The sequence below is a fragment of the Scyliorhinus torazame genome, chromosome 5, assembly GCF_047496885.1.
Source record: "Scyliorhinus torazame isolate Kashiwa2021f chromosome 5, sScyTor2.1, whole genome shotgun sequence".
Taxonomy (NCBI): Eukaryota; Metazoa; Chordata; class Chondrichthyes; order Carcharhiniformes; family Scyliorhinidae; genus Scyliorhinus; species Scyliorhinus torazame.
The window spans coordinates 208,306,334-208,328,286 of NC_092711.1; the positions used below are offsets into that span (position 1 = coordinate 208,306,334).

General features: G+C 47.9%; 1 protein-coding gene across 1 annotated transcript in view; it reads right to left on the bottom strand.

Moving 5' to 3' along the window:
* LOC140420915 (sodium- and chloride-dependent neutral and basic amino acid transporter B(0+)-like) overlaps positions 1 to 21,953 on the bottom strand; it is a 277,105-nt gene that overhangs the window by 119,820 nt on the left and 135,332 nt on the right. Inside the window, exon 8 of the mRNA XM_072505063.1 lies at positions 16,488 to 16,716. Coding sequence (XP_072361164.1) covers positions 16,488 to 16,716 — 229 coding nt within the window. The remainder of the gene's footprint in view (positions 1 to 16,487; positions 16,717 to 21,953) is intronic.

The window sequence follows — 21,953 nt, forward strand, 5'->3', positions numbered from 1 at the left end:
CTCCTTCCAAAGGAGGCATCCTTGGGGCAGCACGGTAGCATTGTGGATAGCACAATTGCTTCACAGCTCCAGGGTCCCAGGTTCGATTCCGGCTTGGGTCACTGTCTGTGCGGAGTCTGCACGTACTCCCTGTGTGTGCGTGGGTTTCCTCCGGGTGCTCCGGTTTCCTCCCACAGTCCAAAGATGTGCTTGTTAGGTGGATTGGCCCTGATAAATTGCCCATAGTGTCCAAAATTGCCCTTAGTGTTGTGTGGGGGTTTCTGGGTTGTGGGGATAGGGTGACGGTGTTGACCTTGGGTAGGGCGCTCTTTCCAGGAGCCGGTGCAGACTCGATGGGCCGAATGGCCTCCTTCTGCACTGTAAATTCTATGTTAATCTATAAATTCTATGTTAATCAAAGTGCATAACCTCACACTTTTCCACATTATATTTCATTTGCCACTTCATTGCCCACATTCCTAGCTTGTCCAAGTCCTTCTGCAGCCCCCTTGCTTCCTTAATACTACCTGTCCCTCGACAGATCTTTGTATCATCTGCAAACTTAGCAACAGTGCCTTCAGTACCTTCTTCCAGATCATTAATGTATATTGTAAAAAGTTGTGGTCGCAGCACAGACCCCTGAGGCACACCACTAGTCACTTGCTGTCATCCTGAAAAAGACCCCTTTATCCCCACTCTTTGCCTTCTGCCAGCCATTCAATCTTCTATCCATGCCAGGATCTTACCCTTAACACCATGGGCTTTTAACTTATTTCACAGTCTCCTATGTGGCACCTTGTCAAAGGCCTTCTGGAAATCTAAATAAATCCCGTCCACTGATTCTGCTTTGTCTAACTTGCTTGTTACTTCCTCAAAGAACTCTAACAGATTTGTCAGACACAACCTCCCTTTGGCAAAGCCGTGCTGACTCAGTCCTATTTTACCATGCAGTTCCAAGTGCTTCGCGATCTCATCTTTAATAACAGACTCTAAAATCTTACCAATGACCGAAGTCAGGCTAACCGGCCTATAATATCCGTCTTCTGACTCCCTCCCTTCTTAAACAGTGGTGTTACATTAGCCACCTTCCAGTCCTCTGGGACCCTTCCTGCCTCCAGTGATTCCTGAAAGATCATCACTACGCCTCCACAATTTCCTCAGCTATCTCTTTCAGGACCCTGGGGTGTAGTCCATCGCGTCCAGGTGACTTATCCACCCTCAGACCTTTCAGTTTCCCCAGAACCTTCTCCTTAGTAATGGTCACTGCACTCACCTCAGCCCCCTGATTCTCCTGGAGCTCTGGCATCCCACTGGTGTCTTCCACCGTGAAGACTGATGCAAAGTAACTATTTAGTTTGTCTGTCATTTCTTTGTTTCTTATTATTACTTCTCCAGCCACATTTTCTAGTGGTCCAATATCTCTTTTTGCCTCTCTCTTACCTTTTATATATTGAAAAAATCTTTTCCTATCTTCCTTTATATTACTAGCTAGCTTGCACTCATACTTCATCTTCTCCCCTCTTATTGCTTTTTTAGTTGTCCTCTGCTCGCTTTTAAAGGCACCCGACTGGAGCTCCTCACAGACCGCATGGTTCGGTTGGAGCAGCAGTTGGATGCACTTAGGAGCATGCAGGTGGCGGAAAGCGTCATAGATAGCAGTTATATAAATGTGGTCACACCCAAGGTGCAGGCAGAGAAATGGGTGACCATCAGGCAGTCAGTGCAGGAATCCCCTGTGGTTGTCCCCCTCTCGAACAGGTATACCCTGTTGGGGGGTATAGCCTAACGGGGAAAACAGCAGCAGCCAGAGCAGTGGCACCACGGCTGGCTCTGATGTTCAGCAGAGAGGGTCAAAGTGCAGAAGAGCAATAGTCATAGGGGACTCTATAGTCAGGTGCACAAGTAGGTGCTTCTGTGGATGTGAAAGAGACTCCAGGATGGTATGTTGCCTCCTTTGTGCTAGGGTCCAGGATGTCTCAGAACGGGTAGCGGGCATCCTGAAGGGGGAGGGCAAACAGACAGCGGTTGTGGTACATATTGGTACGAACGCCACAGGCAGGAAGGGGGATGAGGTTCTGCACCAGGAGTTCAGGGAGCTAGGCAAAAAGTTAAAAGCCAGGACCTCGAGGGTTATAATCTCGGGATTACTCCCTGTGCCACGTGCCAGTGAGGCTAGAAATAGGAAGATAGAGCAGCTAAACACATGGCTAAACAGCTGGTGGAGGAGGGAGGGTTTCAGTGAGAGCTCTTCCGGGCAGGTGTGACCTGTATAAGAAGGACGGGTTGCACCTAAACTGGAGAGGCATAAATATCCTGGCCGCGAGGTTTGCTAGTGTCACACAGGAGGGTTTAAACTAGCATGGCAGGGGGTTGGGTACCGGAGCAATAGGTCAGAAGATGAAAAAATTGAGGGAGAACTTGGAAATAGGGCCAGTATGGCTCTGAAGAAGAGCAGACAGGGAGATGTTGCTGAAAACAGCGGGACTGGTGGCCTGAAGTGCATGTGTTTTAATGCAAGAAGTATAACCGGTAAGGCAGATGAACTTAAGAGCTTGGATTAGTACTTGGAACTATGATGTTGTTGCCATTACAGAGACCTGGTTGAGGGGAGGACAGGATTGGCAACTAAAAATTCCAGGATTTAGATGTTTCAGGCGGGATAGAGGGGGAGGTAAAAGGGTGGAGGAGTTGCGCTACTGGTTAGGGAGAATATCACAGCTGTACTGCGGGAGGACACCTCAGAGGGCAGCGAGGCTATATGGGTAGAGATCAGGAATAAGAAGGGCGCAGTCACAATGTTGGGGGTTTACTACAGATCTCCCAACAGCCAGCGGGAGATAGAGGAGCAGATAGGTAGACAGATTTTGGAAAAGAGTAAAAGCAACAGGGTTGTTGTGATGGGAGACTTTAACTTCCCCAATATTGACTGGGACTTGGACAGGGCAGGGTTTGTAAGGAACATCCAGGAGGGCTTCTTAAAACAATATGTAGATAGTCCAATTAGGGAAGGGTCTGTACTGGACCTTGTTTTGGGGAATGAGCCCGGCCAGGTGGTAGAAGTTTCAGTAGCGGAGCATTTCAGGAACAGTGACTACAATTCAGTAAGTTCTAAAGTGCTGGTGGACAAGGATAAGAGTGGTCCTAGGGTGGATGTGCTAAATTGGGGGAAGGCTAATTATAACAATATTAGGCGGGAACTGAAGAACATCGATTGGGGGCGGATGTTTGAGGGTAAATCAACATCTGACAGGTGGGAGGCTTTCAAATGTCAGTTGAAAGGAATTCAGGACCAGCATGTTCCTTTGAGGAAGAAGGATAAATATGGAAAATGTTGTGATCCTTGGATAACGAGGGATATTGTGGGCCTCGTCAAAAAGAAAAAGGAGGTATTTGTCAGGGCTAGAAGGCTGGGAACAGACAAAGCCTGTGTGGAATATAAGGAAAGTAGGAAGGAGCTTAAGCAAGGAGTCAGGAGGGCTAAAAGGGGTCACGAAAAGTCATTGGCAAATAGGGTTAAGGAAAATCCCAGGGGCTTTTACACGTACATAAAAAGCAAGAGGGTAGCCAGGGAAAGGGTTGGCCCACTGGAGGACAGGGGAGGGAATGTGTGTGGAGCCAGAGGAAATGGGCGAGGTACTAAATGAATACTTTGCATCAGTATTCGCCAAAGAGAAGGAATTGGTGGATGTTGAGTCTGGAGAAGGGTGTGTAGATAGCCTGGGTCACATTGAGATCCAAAAAGACAAGTTGTTGAGCGTATTGAAAAATATTAAGGTGGATAAGTCTCCAGGGCCTGATGGGATCGACCCCAGAATACTGAAGGAGGCAAGAGAGGAAATTGCTGAGGCCTTGACAGAAATCATTGGATCCTCACTGTCTTCAGTTCCTGGAGGACTGGAGAATAGTCAATGTTGTTCCTTTGTTTAAGAAGGTTAGCAAGGATAATCAGGAAACTACAGGCCGGTGAGCCTTACGTCAGTGATAGGTAAATTACTGGAGAGAATTCTTCGAGACAGGATCTACTCCCATTTGGAAGCAAGGGGTCGTATTAGCGAAAGGCAGCACGGTTTTGTGAATGGGAGGTCATGTCTCACTAACTTGATGGAGTTTTTCGAGGAGGTCACAAAGATGATTGATGCAGGTAGGGCAGTGGATGTTGTTTATATGGACTTCAGTAAGGCCTTTGACAATATACAGCGAATGGTAGAACCCTCAAGAGTATTAACAGTCGGAGAGATCTAGGTGTACAGGTCCACAGATCACTTAAAGGGGCAACACAGGTGGAAAAGTTAGTCAAGAAGGCATACGGCATGCTTGCCTTCATTGGCCGGGGCATTGAGTATCAAAATTGGCAAGTCATGTTGCAGCTGTATAGAACCTTAGTTAGGCCACACTTGGAGTATAGTGGTCAATTCTGGTTGCCACACTACCAGAAGGCTGTGGAGGCTTTGGAGAGGGTGCAGAAGAGATTTACCAGGATGTTGCCTCGTATGGAGGGCATTAGCTATGAGGAGAGATTGTATAAACTTGGTTTGTTCTCACTGGAACAAAGGAGGTTGAGCGGCGACCTGATAGAGGTCTATAATATTATGAGGGGCATAGACAGAGTGGATAGTCAGAGACCTTTTCCCAGGGTAGAGGGGTCAATTACTAGGGGGCATAGGTTTAAGGTGCGATGGGGCAAGGTTTAGAGGAGATGTACGAGGCAAGTCTTTTTACGCAGAGGGTAGTGGGTGCCTGGAACTCGCTGGCAGAGGAGGTGGTGGAAGTAGGGACGATAGTGACATTTAAGGGGCATCTTGAAAAATACATGAATAAGATGGAAATAGAGGGATACAGAACCCGGAAGTGGAGAAGATTTTAGTTTAGACAGGCAGCATGAAAGATCATTGAAGAACTGACTGTAAAGCTTCTTTAGGTCGGTAAAAAGGACATTTTTCATGAAGACACATGTAGGTCCATTGCAAGCAGAGTTAGGCAAATTTATAAAGGGGAATAGAAAAATGGCACAGAAGCTAAGTGGTGACATTGTGTGTGTTTTTCAAGAAGGAAAATACAGGGAATCTCCCAGATGTGGAGACCCAAAGAACAAGGGAGAAGGTGGAGTTGAAGGAAATTAATATTAGTAAGAAGGTTCTATTGGAGACTGAAACCTGATAAGTTCTCGGGAGCTGATTTTCTAAATCTTTGAATGTTGAATAAGGTAGATGCGGAGATAGTGGAAGCATAGTTGATTATCTCCCGAAATTCAATAGATTCTGAATGGTTTACCAATCTCATCTCACTATTTAAGAAGGGAGGGAGAGAGAACATTGCGAACTACAGACCTGTTAATCTTATATCAGTAGCAGGAAAAATGTGAGAATATGTTATAACTTATGAGATAAATGGACACTTGGATAATAATGATTTGATTGGGCATAATCACCATGGGTTTATGAATGGGAAATCATGTTTGATGAACCTGTTGGGGCTTTTTGAGGATTTTACTAACAGAATTTATAAAGGGAAGTCGATGAATATAATATGGATTTCCACTCCTCAGTCACCTTCACATTGTTTATGCCCAACATTTCTCTTCCTTTCCTTGCCCTGTCTCCATTTCGGGTGATAGACTGACCACTAATAGTCATTGAAAACCCACTGACTTCCACAGCTACCTTGACTACAGCTCCTCACACCAGACTCCCATTCTCCCAGTTACTTTGCATCCATTGCATCTGTTCTGATGATGCCACCTTTGAAATGATGCTTCTAACATGTCTGCTTTTTTCCTTAACCGAGGTACCATCCCTCCTCTCCTCTGCCACCCTACACCCCATAGTTGAAGGAGCAGTCAGCCAGGTTTGATCCATTTCCTGCACCTTTGTCCTCACCTTCCACCCCACTAGCATCCGCATTTGGAAGGGTCATCCCCACCGTTTCCCCTCACTGCCCCGCCAATCTGTCAGCATTCCGCAGAGATCACTTCCTCATAGAATCATAGAATCAAAGAAGTTACAGTGCAGAAGGAGGCCATTCGGCCCATCGAGTCTGCACCGGCTCTTGGAAAGAGCACCCGATCCAAGCCCACACCTCCACCCTATCCCCATAACCCAGTAACCCCATCCAACACTAAGGGCAATTTTGGACACTATGGGCAATTTAGTATGGCCAATCCACCTAACCTGCACATCTTTGGACTGTGGGAGGAAACCGGAGCACCCGGGGGTAACCCACTCACACACGGGGAGAACGTGCAAACTCCGCACAGACAGTGACCCAAGCCGGGAATCGAACCTGGGATCCTGGAGCTGTAAAGCAATTGTGCTAACCACTGTGCTACCGTGCTGCCATAGAGCAGTTCCATAGCTGTAGTGGGTGTATCTTTAAGAAATGAGTGTTTATTACTGCAGTGATGTCAGAGAGTGGGTGGAGCTAGGCTGTCTGTCTGTTTTTACTTTCATAGAACATAGAACAATACAGCGCAGCACGGGCCCTTCGGCCCACGATGTTGCACCGAAACAAAAGCCATCTAACCTACACTATGCCATTATCATCCATATGTTTATCCAATAAACTTTTAAATGCCCTCAATGTTGGCGAGTTCACTACTGTAGCAGGTAGGGCATTCCACGGCCTCACTACTCTTTGCATAAAGAACCTACCTCTGACCTCTGTCCTATATCTATTACCCCTCAGTTTATAGTTATGTCCCCTCATGCCAGCCATTTCCATCCGCGGGAGAAGGCTCTCACCGTCCACACTATCCAACCCCCTGATCATTTTGTATGCCTCTATTAAGTCTCCTCTTAACCTTCTTCTCTCCAACGAAAACAACCTCAAGTCCATCAGGCTTTCCTCATAAGATTTTCCCTCCATACCAGGCAACATCCTGGTAAATCTCCTCTGCACCCGCTCCAAAGCCTCCACGTCCTTCCTATAATGCGGTGACCAGAACTGTACGCAATACTCCAAATGCGGCCGTACCAGAGTTCTGTACAGCTGCAACATGACCTCCCGACTCCGGAACTCAATCCCTCTACCAATAAAGGCCAACACTCCATAGGCCTTCTTCACAACCCTATCAACCTGGGTGGCAACTTTCAGAGATCTATGTACATGGACACCTAGATCCCTCTGCTCATCCACACTTTCAAGAACTTTTCCATTAGCCAAATATTCCGCATTCCTGTTATTCCTTCCAAAGTGAATCACCTCACACTTCTCTACATTAAACTCCATTTGCCACCTCTCAGCCCAGCTCTGCAGCTTATCTATATCCCTCTGTAACCTGCTACATCCTTCCACACTATCGACAACACCACCGACTTTAGTATTGTCTGCAAATTTACTCACCCACCCTTCTGCGCCTTCCTCTAGGTCATTGATAAAAATGACAAACAGCAACGGCCCCAGAACAGATCCTTGTGGTACTCCACTTGTGACTGTACTCCATTCTGAACATTTCCCATCAACCACCACCCTCTGTCTTCTTTCAGCTAGCCAATTTCTGATCCACATCTCTAAATCACCCTCAATCCCCAGCCTCCGTATTTTCTGCAATAGCCTACCGTGGGGAACGTTTTCAAACGCTTTGCTGAAATCCATATACACCACATCAACTGCTCTACCCTCATCTACCTGTTCAGTCACCTTCTCAAAGAACTCAATAAGGTTTGTGAGGCATGACCTACCCTTCACAAAGCCATGCTGACTATCCCTGATCATATTATTCCTATCTAGATGATTATAAATCTTGTCTCTTATAATCCCCTCCAAGACTTTACCCACTACAGACGTGAGGCTCACAGGTCTATAGTTGCCGGGGTTGTCTCTGCTCCCCTTTTTAAACAAAGGGACCACATTTGCTGTCCTCCAGTCCTCTGGCACTATTCCTGTAGCCAATGATGACATAAAAATTAAAGCCAAAGGTCCAGCAATCTCTTCCCTGGCCTCCCAGAGAATCCTAGGATAAATCCCATCAGGTCCTGGGGACTTATCTATTTTCAGCCTGTCCAGAATTGCCAACACCTCTTCCCTACGTACCTCAATGCCATCTATACTATTAGCCTGGGGCTCAGCATTCTCCCCCACAACATTGTCGTCTTCCTGAGTGAATACTGACGAAAAATATTCATTTAGTATCTTGCCTATCTCTTCAGACTCCACACACAATTTCCCATCCCTGTCCTTGACTGGTCCTACTCGTTCCCTAGTCAGTCGCTTATTCCTGACATACCTATAGAAAGCTTTTGGGTTTTCCTTGATCCTTCCTGCCAAATACTTCTCATGTCCCCTCCTTGCTCGTCTTAGCTCTCTCTTTAGATCCTTCCTCGCTACCTTGTAACTATCCATCGCCCCAACTGAAACTTCACACCTCATCTTCACATAGGCCTCCTTCTTCCTCTTAACAAGAGATTCCACTTCCTTGGTAAACCACGGTTTGCGGTGTATACTTATCCCTTTCCATCATTAACGTAAACGTCACTGAATTGTGGTCACTGTCCCCAAAGTGCTCTCCTACCTCCAAATCCAACACCTGGCCTGGTTCATTACCCAAAACCAAATCCAGCGTGGCCTCACCTCTTGTTGGCCTGTCAACATATTGTTTCAGGAAACCCTCCTGCACACATTGTACAAAAAACGACCCATCTATTGTACTCGAACTATATCTTTTCCAGTCAGTATTTGGAAAGTTAAAGTCTCCCATAATAACTACCCTGTTACTTTCGCTCTTATCCAGAATCATCTTTGCCATCCTTTCCTCTACATCCCTAGAACTATTAGGAGGCCTATAAAAAACTCCCAACAGGGTGACCTCTCCTTTCCTGTTTCTAACTTCAGCCCATACTACCTCGGAAGAAGAGTCCCCATCTAGCATCCTCTCCGCCACCATAATACTGCTCTTGACTAGCAGCGCCACACCTCCCCCTCTTTTGCCTCCTTCTCTGAGCTTACTAAAACACCTAAACCCCGGAGCCTGCAACATCCATTCCTGTCCCTGCTCTATCCATGTCTCCGAAATGGCCACAACATCGAAGTCCCAGGTACCAACCCATGCTGCCAGTTCCCCTACCTTGTTTCGTATACTCCTGGCATTGAAGTAGACACACTTCAAACCACCTACCTGAACACTGGCCCCCTCCTGCGACGTCAAATCTGTGCTCCTGACCTCATTCTCCCTTACCCTAAAACTACAATCCAGGTTCCCATGCCCCTGCTGCATTAGTTTAAACCCCCCCAAAGAGCACTAACAAATCTCCCCCCCAGGATATTTGTGCCCCTCAGGTTCAGATGTAGACCATCCTGTCTGTAGAGGTCCCACCTTCCCCAGAAAGAGCCCCAGTTATCCAGAAATCTGAATCCCTCCCGCCTGCACCATCCCTGTAGCCACGTGTTTAAATGCTCTCTCTCCCTATTCCTCATCTCACTATCACGTGGCACGGGCAACAACCCAGAGATAACAACTCTGTTTGTTCTAGTTCTGAGCTTCCATCCTAGCTCCCTGAAAGCCTGCCTGACATCCTTGTCCCCTTTCCTACCTATGTCGTTAGTGCCAATGTGGACCACGACTTGGGGCTGCTCCCCCTCCCCCCTAAGGACCTGGAAAACACGATCCGAGACATCACGTACCCTTGCACCTGGGAGGCAACATACCAAACGTGAGTCTCTCACGCTCCCACAAAATCTCCTATCTGTGCCCCTGACTATAGAGTCCCCAATTACTAATGCTCTGCTCTTCTCCCCCCTTCCCTTCTGAGCAACAGGGGCAGACTCCGTGCCAAAGGCCCGTACCCCATGGCTTACCCCTGGTAAGTCATCCCCCCCACAAGTATCCAAAGTGGTATACTTGTTTCTCAGGGGAACGACCGCAGGGGATCCCTGGACTTTTTCCCAGTCCCTCTTACAGTTACCCACCTATCTCCAATCTTTGGACTTGCAGCTACAGGGTGTGTTTTAGTTTCGTTTTGAGAGCTGGATAACTGGAGGCAAGGCAAGCAGCTGTAAGGATCTCTCTGCAGGCTATAGACTGACTTCAGCTCATTTAGGGATTTCAAAGTGGTACGTGTCTCAGGAGAGAATTTAAACCTGACAAAGCTGATTGCTGTTATCGTGCGGGGCGCAGTGGTTGCTGAGAGAGTGCTTGCTGAGAAGGGGAGTACATTTTTTAAAAAACTTACTGTTGGGGGTTTCCAGCTGAATCCAGTCGGAGTGAGGACAGAGTGACTGCTGGGTAAGTCGTAAAGATTTAAATTGCGGGGCCCAGTGGTTGCTGGTTAAGTGTTTTATGTTACCTGTATTTAAGTTGGGCGGTTCCTAAACCCGAGACACTACACATGTAGTGTCTCCCACCCCTCCACCTCCTCGAACCTAAGAGGTTGAGTGAATATCAGGTGAGCTCTTTCTTTCTTTCTTTTTCTTGTTTTTATCCGCAAGTTATCTAGGGGGGATGTCAGAGAAGGCAGTGCAATGTTCCTCCTGCAGAATGTTTGAGATGAGTGACACCGTCAGTGTCCCTGCTGATTTCACCTGTGGGAAGTGCACCCATCTCCAGCTCCTCAGAAACCGTGTTAGGGAGCTGGAGCTGGAGCTGGATGAACGTCAGATCATCCGGGAGGCAGAGGTGGTCATAGATAGTAGCTTCAGGAAAATAGTCACTCCGAAGGGTTACGGTGAGAGAGGCTGGGAGGAAGCAGTCAGCGCAAGGATCCTCTGTGGTCGTTCCCCTCAGTAACAAGTATACCACGGTGAACGGATCTCCAGTACTGAGTCCGTCCCTGTGGCTCAAAGGGAAGGAGGGAGAGCAGGAGAGCAATAGTTATTGGGGACTCGATAGTTAGAGGGACAGATGGACGGTTCTGTGGCAATGAAAGAGACTCATGGTTGGTATGTTGCCTCCCAGTGTCAGGGTCCGTGACGTCTCGGACCGTGTTTTCAGAATCCTTAAGGGGGAGGGGGAACAGTCACAAGTCGTGGTACACATCGGTACCAACGACATAGGTAAGAGAAGGGATGGGGATTTAAAACAGGAATTTAGAGAGCTAGGGTGGAAGCTGAGAGCCAGGACAAACTATGTTGTCATCTCTGGGTTGTTGCCAGTTCCACGTGCTAGCGAGTTGAGGAACATGGAGAGAGTGCAGATAAACACATGGCTGCAGGGATGGTGTAGAAGGGAGGGTTTCAGTTACGTAGATAATTGGAGCACATTGTGGGGAAGGATGGACCTGTACAGACAGGACGGTTTGCACCTGAACCAGAGGGGCACCAATATCCTGGGAGAGAAATTTGCTACGGCACTTCGGGGGGGTTTAAACTAATTTGTCAGGGGAGTGGGAAAACGAGCTGTAGTCCAGAAGCCAGTGTTGAGAGTAGTGAGGTACTGAGGAGGGTATCAAGGTTGCAGGAGTGTACCGGCAGACAGGAAGGTGGGTTGAAGTCTGTCGACTTCAATGCAAGGAGCATCCGGAATAAGGTAGGTGAACTTGGAGCGTGGATTGGTACCTGGGACTACGATGTTGTGGGCATTCCGGAGACATGGTTGGAACAGGGACAGGAATTGTTGTTGGAAGTTCCGTGGTATAGATGTATCAGTAAGAGTAGGGAAGGTGGTAAAAGAGGTGGAGGAGTAGCATTGTTAATCAAGAAAAGTTTAACGGCTGCAGAAAGGCAGTTTGAGGGGGATCTGTCGACTGAGGTAATATGGGCTCAAGTCAGAAATAGGAAAGGAGCGGTCACGTTGTTAGGAGTTTTCTATAGGCCCCCAAATACTAATAGAGATGTGGAGGAAGAAATTGCAAAACAGACTATGGATAGGTGTGGAGGTCTCAGGATAGTTGTCATGGGTGACTTTAACTTTCCAAATATTGATTGGAACCTCAATAGGTCAAACAGTTCGGATGGGGCAGTTTTTGTACAGTGTGTGCAGGAGGGTTTCCTGACACAATATGTGGATAGGCCGACAAGAGTTGGGGCCACATTGGACTTGGTACTGGGTAAAGAACCAGGCCAAGTGTTAGATTTGTTTGTGGGAGAGCACTTTGGAGATAGTGACCACAATTCAGTGTCTTTCACTATTGCAATGGAGAGGGATAGGGCCATACGGCAGGGCAAGGTTTATAATTGGGGGAGGGGAAATTATGATGCGATTAGGCATGAATTAGGGAGCATAAGATGGGAACAGAAACTGTCAGGGAAAGGCACAAATGAAAAGTGGAGCTTGTTCAAGGAACAAATACTGCGTGTCCTTGATAGGTATGTCCCTGTCAGGCAGGGAGGAAATAGCCATGTGAGGGAACCATGGTTCACAAAAGAGGTTGAATGCCTTGTCAAGAGGAAAAAGGAAGCGTATGTAAGGATGAGAAAACAAGGTTCAGTTGGGTCGCTTGAGGGTTACAAGGTAGCATGGAATGAGCTAAAAAAAAAGGGCTTAGGAGAGCTAGGAGGGGGCATGAGAAGTCCTTGGCAGGTCGGATCAAGGAAAACCCCAAGGTTTTTTACTCTTATGTGAGAAATAAAAGAATGACCAGGATGAGGTTAGGGCCAGTCAAGGACAGCAGTGGGAACTTGTGCATGGAGTCAGAAGAGCTAGGCGAGGCATTGAATGAATACTTTTCTTCAGTGTTCACCAAGGAGAGGGGCCATGTTTTTGAGGATGAGAGTGTGATACAGGCGGGTAAGCTGGAGGAGGTAGATGTTCTGAGGAAGGACGTATTAGCAATTTTGAAAAACCTTAGGGTCGACAAGTCCCCTGGGCCAGATGGGATATATCCTAGGATTCTTTGGGAGGCAAGGAATGAGATTGCAGAGCCTTTGGCTTTGATCTTTGGGTTCTCACTGTCCATGGGGATAGTGCCAGAGGACTGGAGAGTGGCAAATTTTGTTCCTCTGTTCAAGAAAAGCAATAGAAATGACCCTGCTAATTATAGGCCGGTCAGTCTTACTTCGGTGGTCAGTAAGTTAATGGAAAAGGTCCTGAAGGATAGGATTTATGACCATTTGGAAAGATGCAGCTTAATCCGGGATAGTCAACACGGATTCGTGAAGGGTAAGAGGAGGTGGTGGAAGCAGGGACGATAGTGACATTTAAAGGGCATCTTGAAAAATACATGAATAAGATGGAAATAGAGGGATACAGACCCCGGAAGTGTAGAAGATTTTAGTTTAGACGGGCAGCATGAAAGATCATTGAAGAACTGACTGTAAATTTTCTTTAGGTCGGTAGAAAGGAAGTTTTTCATAAATACACATGTAGGTCCATTGCAAACAGAGTTAGGCAAATTTATAATGGGGAATAGAAAAATGGCACAGAAACTAAATGATGACATTGTGTGTGTTTTTCAAGAAGGAAAATACAGGGAATCTCCCAGATGTGGAGACCCAAAGAACAAGGGAGAAGGCGGAGTTGAAGGAAATTAATATTAGTAAGAAGGTTCTATTGGGAGACTGAAACCTATTGTTCTCGGGAGCTGATGTTCTCACAAATTTGATTGAATTCGTTGAGGAGGTAACTAAGTGTGTAGATGAAGGTAGAGTAGTTGATGTCGTATACATGGATTTTAGTAAGGCGTTTGATAAGGTTCCCCATGATCGGCTCAGGAAGAAAGTAAGGAGGTGTGGGATCGAGGGAAATTTGGCCAATTGGATAAGTAACTGGCTATCACATAGGTGGTGGTGGATGAAAAATTTTCAGACTGGAGACCAGTTACCAGCGGTGTACCATAGGGATCAGTGCTGTGTCCTCTGCTATTTGTGATTTTTATCAATGACTTGGAGGGGGCTGAAGGGTGGGTCTGTAAATTTGCTGATGACACCAAGATTGGTGGAGTAGTGGATGAGGTGGAGGGCTGTTGGAGGCTGCAAAGAGACATTGATAGGATGCGGAGCTGGGCCGAAAAATGGCAGATGGAGTTTAACCCTAATAAGTGCGAGGTGATTCATTTTGGTAGGAAAAATTTGAATGCGGATTACAGGGTCAACAGCAGGGTTCTGAGGAATGTGGAGGAACAGAGAGATCTTGGGGTTCATGTCCACAGATCCCTGAAGGTTGTCACTCAAGTGGATAGAGCCGTGAAGAAGGCCTATAGTGTGTTCGCGTTTATTAACAGGGGGTTTGAGTTTAAGAGCCGTGGGGTTATGCTGCAACTGTACATGACCCTGGTGAGACCACATTTGGAGTATTGTGTGCAGTTCTGGTCACCTCACTTTTGGAAGGATGTGGAAACATTGGAAAGGGTGCAAAGGATATTTACCAGGATGCTGCCTGGTTTGAAGGATAGGTCTTTTGAGGAAAGGTTGAGGGAGCTAGGGCTTTTCTCTTTGGAGCGGAGGAGGATGAGAGGCATCAAGCGGTTATTGGATTGGCACATGGAGCACACTAGAATGACAGGGAGTGGGAAAGCTTGATTTTGGTTTCGGACCAGGCTTGGCACAACATTGAGGGCCGAAGGACCTGTTCTGTGCTGTACTGTTCTATGTTCTATGTTCTCTGTGTTAAGAGAGTTCTTTTTGTCTTATGGATGTTGCAAGGAAAGATTAAGAGTTACTTATCGGGTACAGTATTCTTTGGGGGATTTATTGGTGTTGATTGTTGTTCAGACGTTTACTGTGGTTTAATAAAGTGTTAACTGGTTTCATAAATAAACATTGTTTTAATTTAAAAGTACTGTAAATCTCTGTTACATCGCACCTATAAGGTAGGACCTTGTGCTCTCCAATACCACAATCTATTGAACGTCGTGGGTCAGGTGAACTCCATGATACAGCAGTTTGGGGTTCTCTAAACCCTGGCCCATAATACTTTTAATATATTTTCCCAATCCATCTCAGCTAATTTGTCCCTCACACCATCATTTGTTTTCCTCAAATTTAACATTCTGCTTCAGATTGAACGACCTCACGTTCAAACAATGGGGCTGGATTTCCAGTCCCCCAGCTGCATATTTCCCGGTGACGGGAGGCGGCGCGGCGTTCATTAGCGGCGGTATTCGCTGGTCCCACCTCTGTCAAAGGGAATTCCCATCAAAGTCACTCTATGCGTTGGGAAACACGTGGTCAGTGCTGTGCTGCCGGTGGGACCAGAGAATTCCACTGGCAGCGAACGGCAAGGGTCCATAATGTCCGAACTACCCACCTTTGGATTTGGGGGAATGCGAAAGAAGTGCTGGGAATCCCTCACGTGCCTTTACAGGGAAGAGTTTGCATGGCAATTGCCCAGAAGTGCAAATATCCTCTGGGCAATTGCACTTCAAATTCCAAAAATGGAATTTAAATTGTAAACTACAGATTGTTTTGCCAGTTTTACACTCATAGTTACACAAACAGGTTAGAAGAATTAAAACCTCCTCTTCAACCTCTGGGTAACTATTGTAAACACACAGACCAATCCTCACACAGGATTCCTGCACATCCTGACTCCTCACAGGACTCCCTCACACCCCCCCCCCCCCCCCCCCCACAGGACACCCCACAAACCCTAATCCCTCTACGGGACTCTCCCCACATCTCAAATCTACCAGACAAATCTCTCCACATCTCCGAACCTGCTCCCACAGCACTCCCCTCATACCCCGGCCCCTCCATGGGACTCCCTTGACACCCAACTCCCCTATGGGACCCCCCCCCCCACCCACATCCCAGAACCCACAGGTTACCTCCCCCACACACACCTCCGGCTGGCCAGGGGACTCCCCAAGACACAGGCTACCCCTTCCTTAACTGTTTTCCCACCATCTCAACCCCACAATATTTCTCTTCCACAAACATTCACTTTCACTGCCAATGCACGGTGACTGCAGTGTGCACCAGCTACAAGATGTACTGCAGGAACTTAATAAGGTTCCTTGGGCAGCACCTTCCAAACCCACAACCACTACCATCTAGAAGGACAAGAGTAGCAGATACATGGGCACAACCTGGAGGTTCCCATCCAATTCACTCACCACCCTCACTTGGAAATATATTGCTGTCCATTCACTGCCACTGGGTGCAACTCCAGGAATTCCCTCCCAAATTGCACTGTGGGTGCACCTAAACCTCAGGGTTCAAGAAGGCAGCTAGCCACCACCTTCTGAACGGCAACTAGGGATGGGCATAAAGGCTGGCATAGCCAGTGATGCACACATCCCATTAAATTAAATTTAAAAAATGAACCCGACCAGACCCCTTCCACACCCGATCTCTGACCTCCACATCCCTGACCTCTACCCCCCCCCCCCCCCACCCCCACTTCCCTGACCTCCCTTCTTGGGGCCTGCAAAGTGTCTTTTTACGTAGGCTCCAAACAGCTCTACTGATCAGATGTTTCAGCAAAGTTTCCAAGACCGGGTAATTACATGTTTAAACCTTCTAATTCCTGCTGACCATTGCTTTCCAATGCTAATTAGAAGTAATGGCCCAATAGTGTTCCAAATGATTGGCTTCAGATTTTACCAAAACAATGGAAAGCCTGGGATTGTGGAACCAGGAAAGTTTTCTCTCAGATTTAGAAACATTTTAACAGAAGATGGTGAATTTAATTCTGCATTTACCTGATTGGGCAACCTCTGAAACGGGCTTGCCTTGTACATGAGCCATGTGTCCAAGGACGGAGAAGATGACAAATCCAGCAAACACACTTGTAGCACAGTTAACAACGCAGACAATGATGGTGTCAGTGTAACAGTTGTTAAGGAATTTGTTGTAGGATGACAGTGCTACTAAGGTGCCAGAACCCAATGAGAGAGAATAGAAACTTTGCACTGCAGCATCTTTCCAGACCTGGGGAATAGAATGGAGTATTAATCACCATCAGGAGAGTTCACTTCAACTCATTCAAACTACATTGACCATGAGGAACAAGGACCGGGATTCTCCGCTACCCGGCGGGGTGGGGGGGGTCCCGGCGGGATGGAGTGGCGGGAACCACTCCGTCGTCAGGCCGCCCCAAAGGTGCGGATTCCTCCGCACCTTTAGGGGCCAAGCCCTCACCTTGAGGGGTTAGGCCCGCGCCAGAGTGGTTGGCGCGCCACCAGCCAGTGGGAAAGGCCTTTGGCACCACGCCAGTCGGGGCCGAAGGGACTCCGCTGGCCGGCGGAAGTCCACACATGCGCGGGAGCGTCAGCGGCTGCTGGCATCATTCCCGTGCATGCGCAGGAAGAGGTCACTTCCGCGTCGGCCATGGCGAAGGCTATGGCCGACGCGGAGGGAAAAGAGCCCCCCCCACGGCACAGGCCCACCTGCGGATCGGTGGGTCCCGATCACGGGCCAGGCCACCGTGGGTGCAATCCCCGGGGCCAGATTGCCCCGTGCCCCTCCCCCGGGATCCTGGAGCCCGCCCGCGCTGCCAGTCCCGCCAGTAAGAGAGGTGGTTTAATTCCCGCCGGCGGGACTGGCATTACAGCAGCGGGACTTCGGCCCATCGCGGGCCAAAGAATCGCCGGGGGGCCCGCCAACCGGCGCGGCGCGATTCCCGCCCCCGCCGAATCTCCGGCGCCGGAGAATTCGGTGGCCGGCGGGGGCGGCGTTCACGCCGCCGCCCCCCTCAATTCTCTGACCCGGCAGGGGGTCAGAGAATCCCACCCATGGAGTGAGTTAATCCCACAGTTCAGTGGTGAGCTGACTGAATGAAGCCTTCGTGCTTTCCACTGTCAGCCATGTTTTCCATTCAGTAATTTGATTTGTTACTTGTGCCGATACACTAGCACCCACTGACCCCCATTTTTTCACTAAAAACAACCACAGAATCTCTGAAGGACAACATGCCTAGCTAAATTAAAAATCTGAATATCCATTTGAGAAAAGCACTTGTTTTAATCCCAATTCTCCAGTCATATGTTACAATGATAAAATCAGGTGATCTAAATACAGCCATTGGTCTGATGTTTGATTGCAAATTTAGGATGTACAAGATACTGAAAATCAATCGTCGATGGAATGCAAGTGTCAGGAAAATATGCCTTATATCAAATAATGGGCAGGATTTTCCCCTCCATGGACTGTAGTTGAAGGAAATAGTAGACCTGCTATGAGATAGACTTCTAGGTGATTGGATAGCCTGCATTTATTCCAGTTTACACCAGAGAAATTTCAAAATGCATTGGTGCACAGGGACTTGGGTACCCTTGTGCATGAATCGCAGAGAGTTAGTATGAAGGTGCAGGGTATAAGAAAGGCAAGTGGGATTTCGGCATTCATTGCTAATCAAATAGAGTATAAAAGTAGAGAAGTGCTGTTGCAACAGTGGAGGGCATTGGTGAGACCACATCTCGAGTACTGCTCAAGGTTTTGGTCCCCTCACTTGAGGAAGTATGTAAAGCATTAGAGGTGGTTCAGAGAAGGTTCACTGGATTGATTCCAGGGTAGAAGGAATGAGAGGAGATATAATTGAGGTATACAGGGCGGTATTCGCCCCCCCCCCCCCTCGCCGGATGGGACAATCGCCGGGGTGCCGCGCGAATCGCGCCACGCTGCCCCGACACCCGCACGCGATTCTCCCACCCCACTGAAACCAGCACCGCGCGAATCGCGCCGGGCCGCTCAGAGAATTGGCGCGAATAGCGAGCAGCGATTCTCTGGCCCGGATGGGCCGAGCGGCCGTGCGTAAACGGCCGAGTGCCGCCGGCGCCGGCCACACCTAGTTGCTGCCAGCGGGTACTTGTCGCGAAGGCTTGAGGAGCGGCCTGTAAAGGGGGGTGGGGGGGGACTCCGTTCCCGGGGGGGCCTCCGATGGGGTCTGGCCCGTGATCGGGGCTCACCGATCGGCGGGCCGGCCTCTATCTCTCCCCCCCCCCCGGGCCTACTTCCTTCCACGGCTGGCCCCAGAACCCCGGCGCCATGTTGGTGAGAGGCCGGAGCGCTCCGCGAGGTAACCGCGCATGCGCTAGTTGGCGCCGGCCCAACTGCGCATGCGCGGGACCCACGCCGAGCCCCCGCCCCCATAAACCGCCCAACGCTCCTACTAGCCCCAAGGAGGAGGGAGAATAGGGGTCTGGGAACAGGCGCCGACGCCGGAGTAAAACACTCCGGTTTTTACTCCGGCGTCGGCACTTAGACTCCCGTGGGAGAATCCCACACATAAGATGCTAAAGGGGATTGACAGGGTAGACGTAGAGCTGATGTTTCCCATTGCTGGACATTTTAGAATGAGAAGCCATAGTTGAAGGGGTGACAGATTTAAAACGGAAATGAGGAGGAATGACTTCACTCAAAGGATTGTGTTGAACTCTCTACCCCAGAATGCAACGGACGCAGGACTAAATCAACTTAAGGTGAGAGATAGAGAGGTTTTAAATTAGTAACGGGATGAAGCGTTATGGAGAATGGGCAGGAAGGTGAAGATGCGACCAAATGAGATCAGCCATGATTGTGTTGATTGGTGGAGAGGGCTCAAGGGGCAGATTTGTCTACTCCTGCTCCTCGTTCTTTTGTTCTTATTTTTTAATTACTCCTTCATTTGACTGAATGACTACATCCTTTGTAATACAGATAAGGGCAGAAAATCTGTGAGGAAATTAGATTCATTTTGGGGGACCTGCGATTCCATCAATCAACCTGGTGGCTATGAGGTTCTTCCAAAAGGGCTTCTCCTGCATGTCCTGGTGTCTACTTGTATTTGGAGACACTGTTGAAGAGAGGAAGAACCACGTTTTTAAAAAAGTGTTAATGTTTTGAATTTTCAAATTTTAGTTTGCATCCACTGTGCATGAAATCACAGCATCACAACAGGTCAATGTCATAACAGAGGCAATACCGAGTCATCCAAGGTGCCTCTAAATCATGGGTCTCAGGAAAAAGATGTACAAACAGTTCACTTGCCATATAAGATTCAACAAAGCCTGATCAGTGCCATATATTCAGCAATTGTTCACCAAGACCTCCGCCTCCTCTTTCATAGATTATCATAGATTATCATATAATTTACAGTGCAGAAGGAGGCCATTCGGCCCATTTCGTCTCTTACTACAGAGATTGATAATTGGAACTAATCGGAATTATGAATAAATTTTTACATTGATGACTCGGTATTGCCTCTGTTATGACAATGATGCTCCTAACAAGTCTCAGATGTGCATTCCTCCCCATTTGTCAATATGGGTTTCAGATGGGTGCCCCTTTAATTGGTCCCCTCGATGATGTGAGGCACTCCTCCCTGAAGCTAAAACTGCACTTCCCCAGCACCATTGTTTTTAGTTCCATTTTCCTCGGCACTGTTATATTTTAAATAATGACTTATCTAAAATATATATATTACTCTTGAATCCATCAGGATGATAAAATGACCAACAGTCCTCTTGTTGCAAGATGAACTATTTAATGAATAATAAAACAATAAACTGAGTCCTTTTACTCAATACTAAACTAACAACGAAGAATTAAAGTACAATACAGATAACTATATAACTGTACACTATTATAACAAACTACTTCTAACTTCTCTCATTCTAGGTATTCTATGTCTTGCTTATTCACTGTTCTGAATCACATCATCATCTGTATCATCTGAATCATCATCTGACTTAGAAAAGGCGGGAAACCAGTTCTTACAGTATCTGACTGTGAGCCATCTAGTGTTGAAATGACTGTACTACATTTACATACATTGATCATGTATATTGATATCTGAATATCACTGCAGGCACCAATGTTTCTGCTTCAAAGATGGTGGGCGGGATTCTCCAACCCCCCATCGGGTCGGAGAATTGCCGGGGGCGGCGTGAATCCCGCCCCCGCCGGCCGCTGAATTCTCCGGCACCGGAAATGCGGCCGGGGCGGGAATCACACCGTGCCGGTCGGCGGGCCCCCCCCCAGTGATTCTCCGAAGTCCCACTGCTGTCATGCCAGTCACGCCGGTGTGAATCAAACCCCCTCCCTTACCGGCATGACTGGTGGCGCGGGCGGGCTCCATGGTCATGGGGTGGGGCGCGGGGCGATCTGGCCCCGGTATTGCTAACTTTTGGTTGGCTCTTAATTCGTAATTTGCTCTGTTTTGTTTAACCTTTGCTCTACAGTCGCCAGGTATCTTTATGATACCGCCACGAGGTTCAAGTTCAAGTAATGATCAATAACTCAACACACCAATTAGTAAGATTCAAATCAAAACACATATATTAACACAGTAAATCACTACTCATGCATAAACTTTACTTTCTAGACTATTCCTATCACTAAAAAGCCTATACTTAGCTTCGGACTGGCCCACCCGGTCAGGGGAACAAATGGCCTTTCTTTCTGGTCCTGAGTCTGCAGGATTCAAAAGCTGGTATGGACTGGTAGCTAGGAGCGCCTATCTTGTAGCGAGCGTTGACTTGAGACTTTCTTGGTTGGCGGCAGCGAGGCAGGTCACTGTCAAGGGTTGGTTCGAGCTGCTGAGTGACCCTGCCAAAGAAGAACGATTTGAACTTGGGGGGCTTTACTTTATAATCCCCAGGGGCTACCCGCCCTTCGGGGCGGACCCCGTACCTGGTTCCAAGTGATTGGACTGCGTTCCAATCACTTAGATCGATTTCTCCAATACTGGAGTTGTTCCCTGATCGTTGGGCGGTCCCTAAATGTCCGTTGGCCTTCCTTTGTCTTGGCTCCTGCTGGCGCCGAGGAGTCTGGCTTGGCTTTATTCACCTTTACTGTTGCAATTGTGCCTTGGAATTGCTCATTACTATGCAGATGGCTGCTGCATTACTGTGCAGATAGCTGCTGGTTTCAGTGCTGTCTGGTTGTTTTGCAGGTTTCAATATACATGATTTCTGTATTTGTTAGTCTTTGCCTATGTTGGCTGAATTTCCCTTCAGCCTTTGCGGTTCTCCATTTTAAGTTGGGAAGTGGCCAACCCAGGTGGCTACAGCCCCTCCTTGTGATCCCTAACATGAAGCGTGAAGGATCACATAACTGCGTTGTCTTCATTCCCTGACCCGGTGAGCACTCTTCTATGGCCTCTACACTGACCAGAACTATGCAAGAAAAATTTTAACTAACAATTTCTAAGTGGCGCTATGTCAAAACAGGGTCATGCATTACAAAAT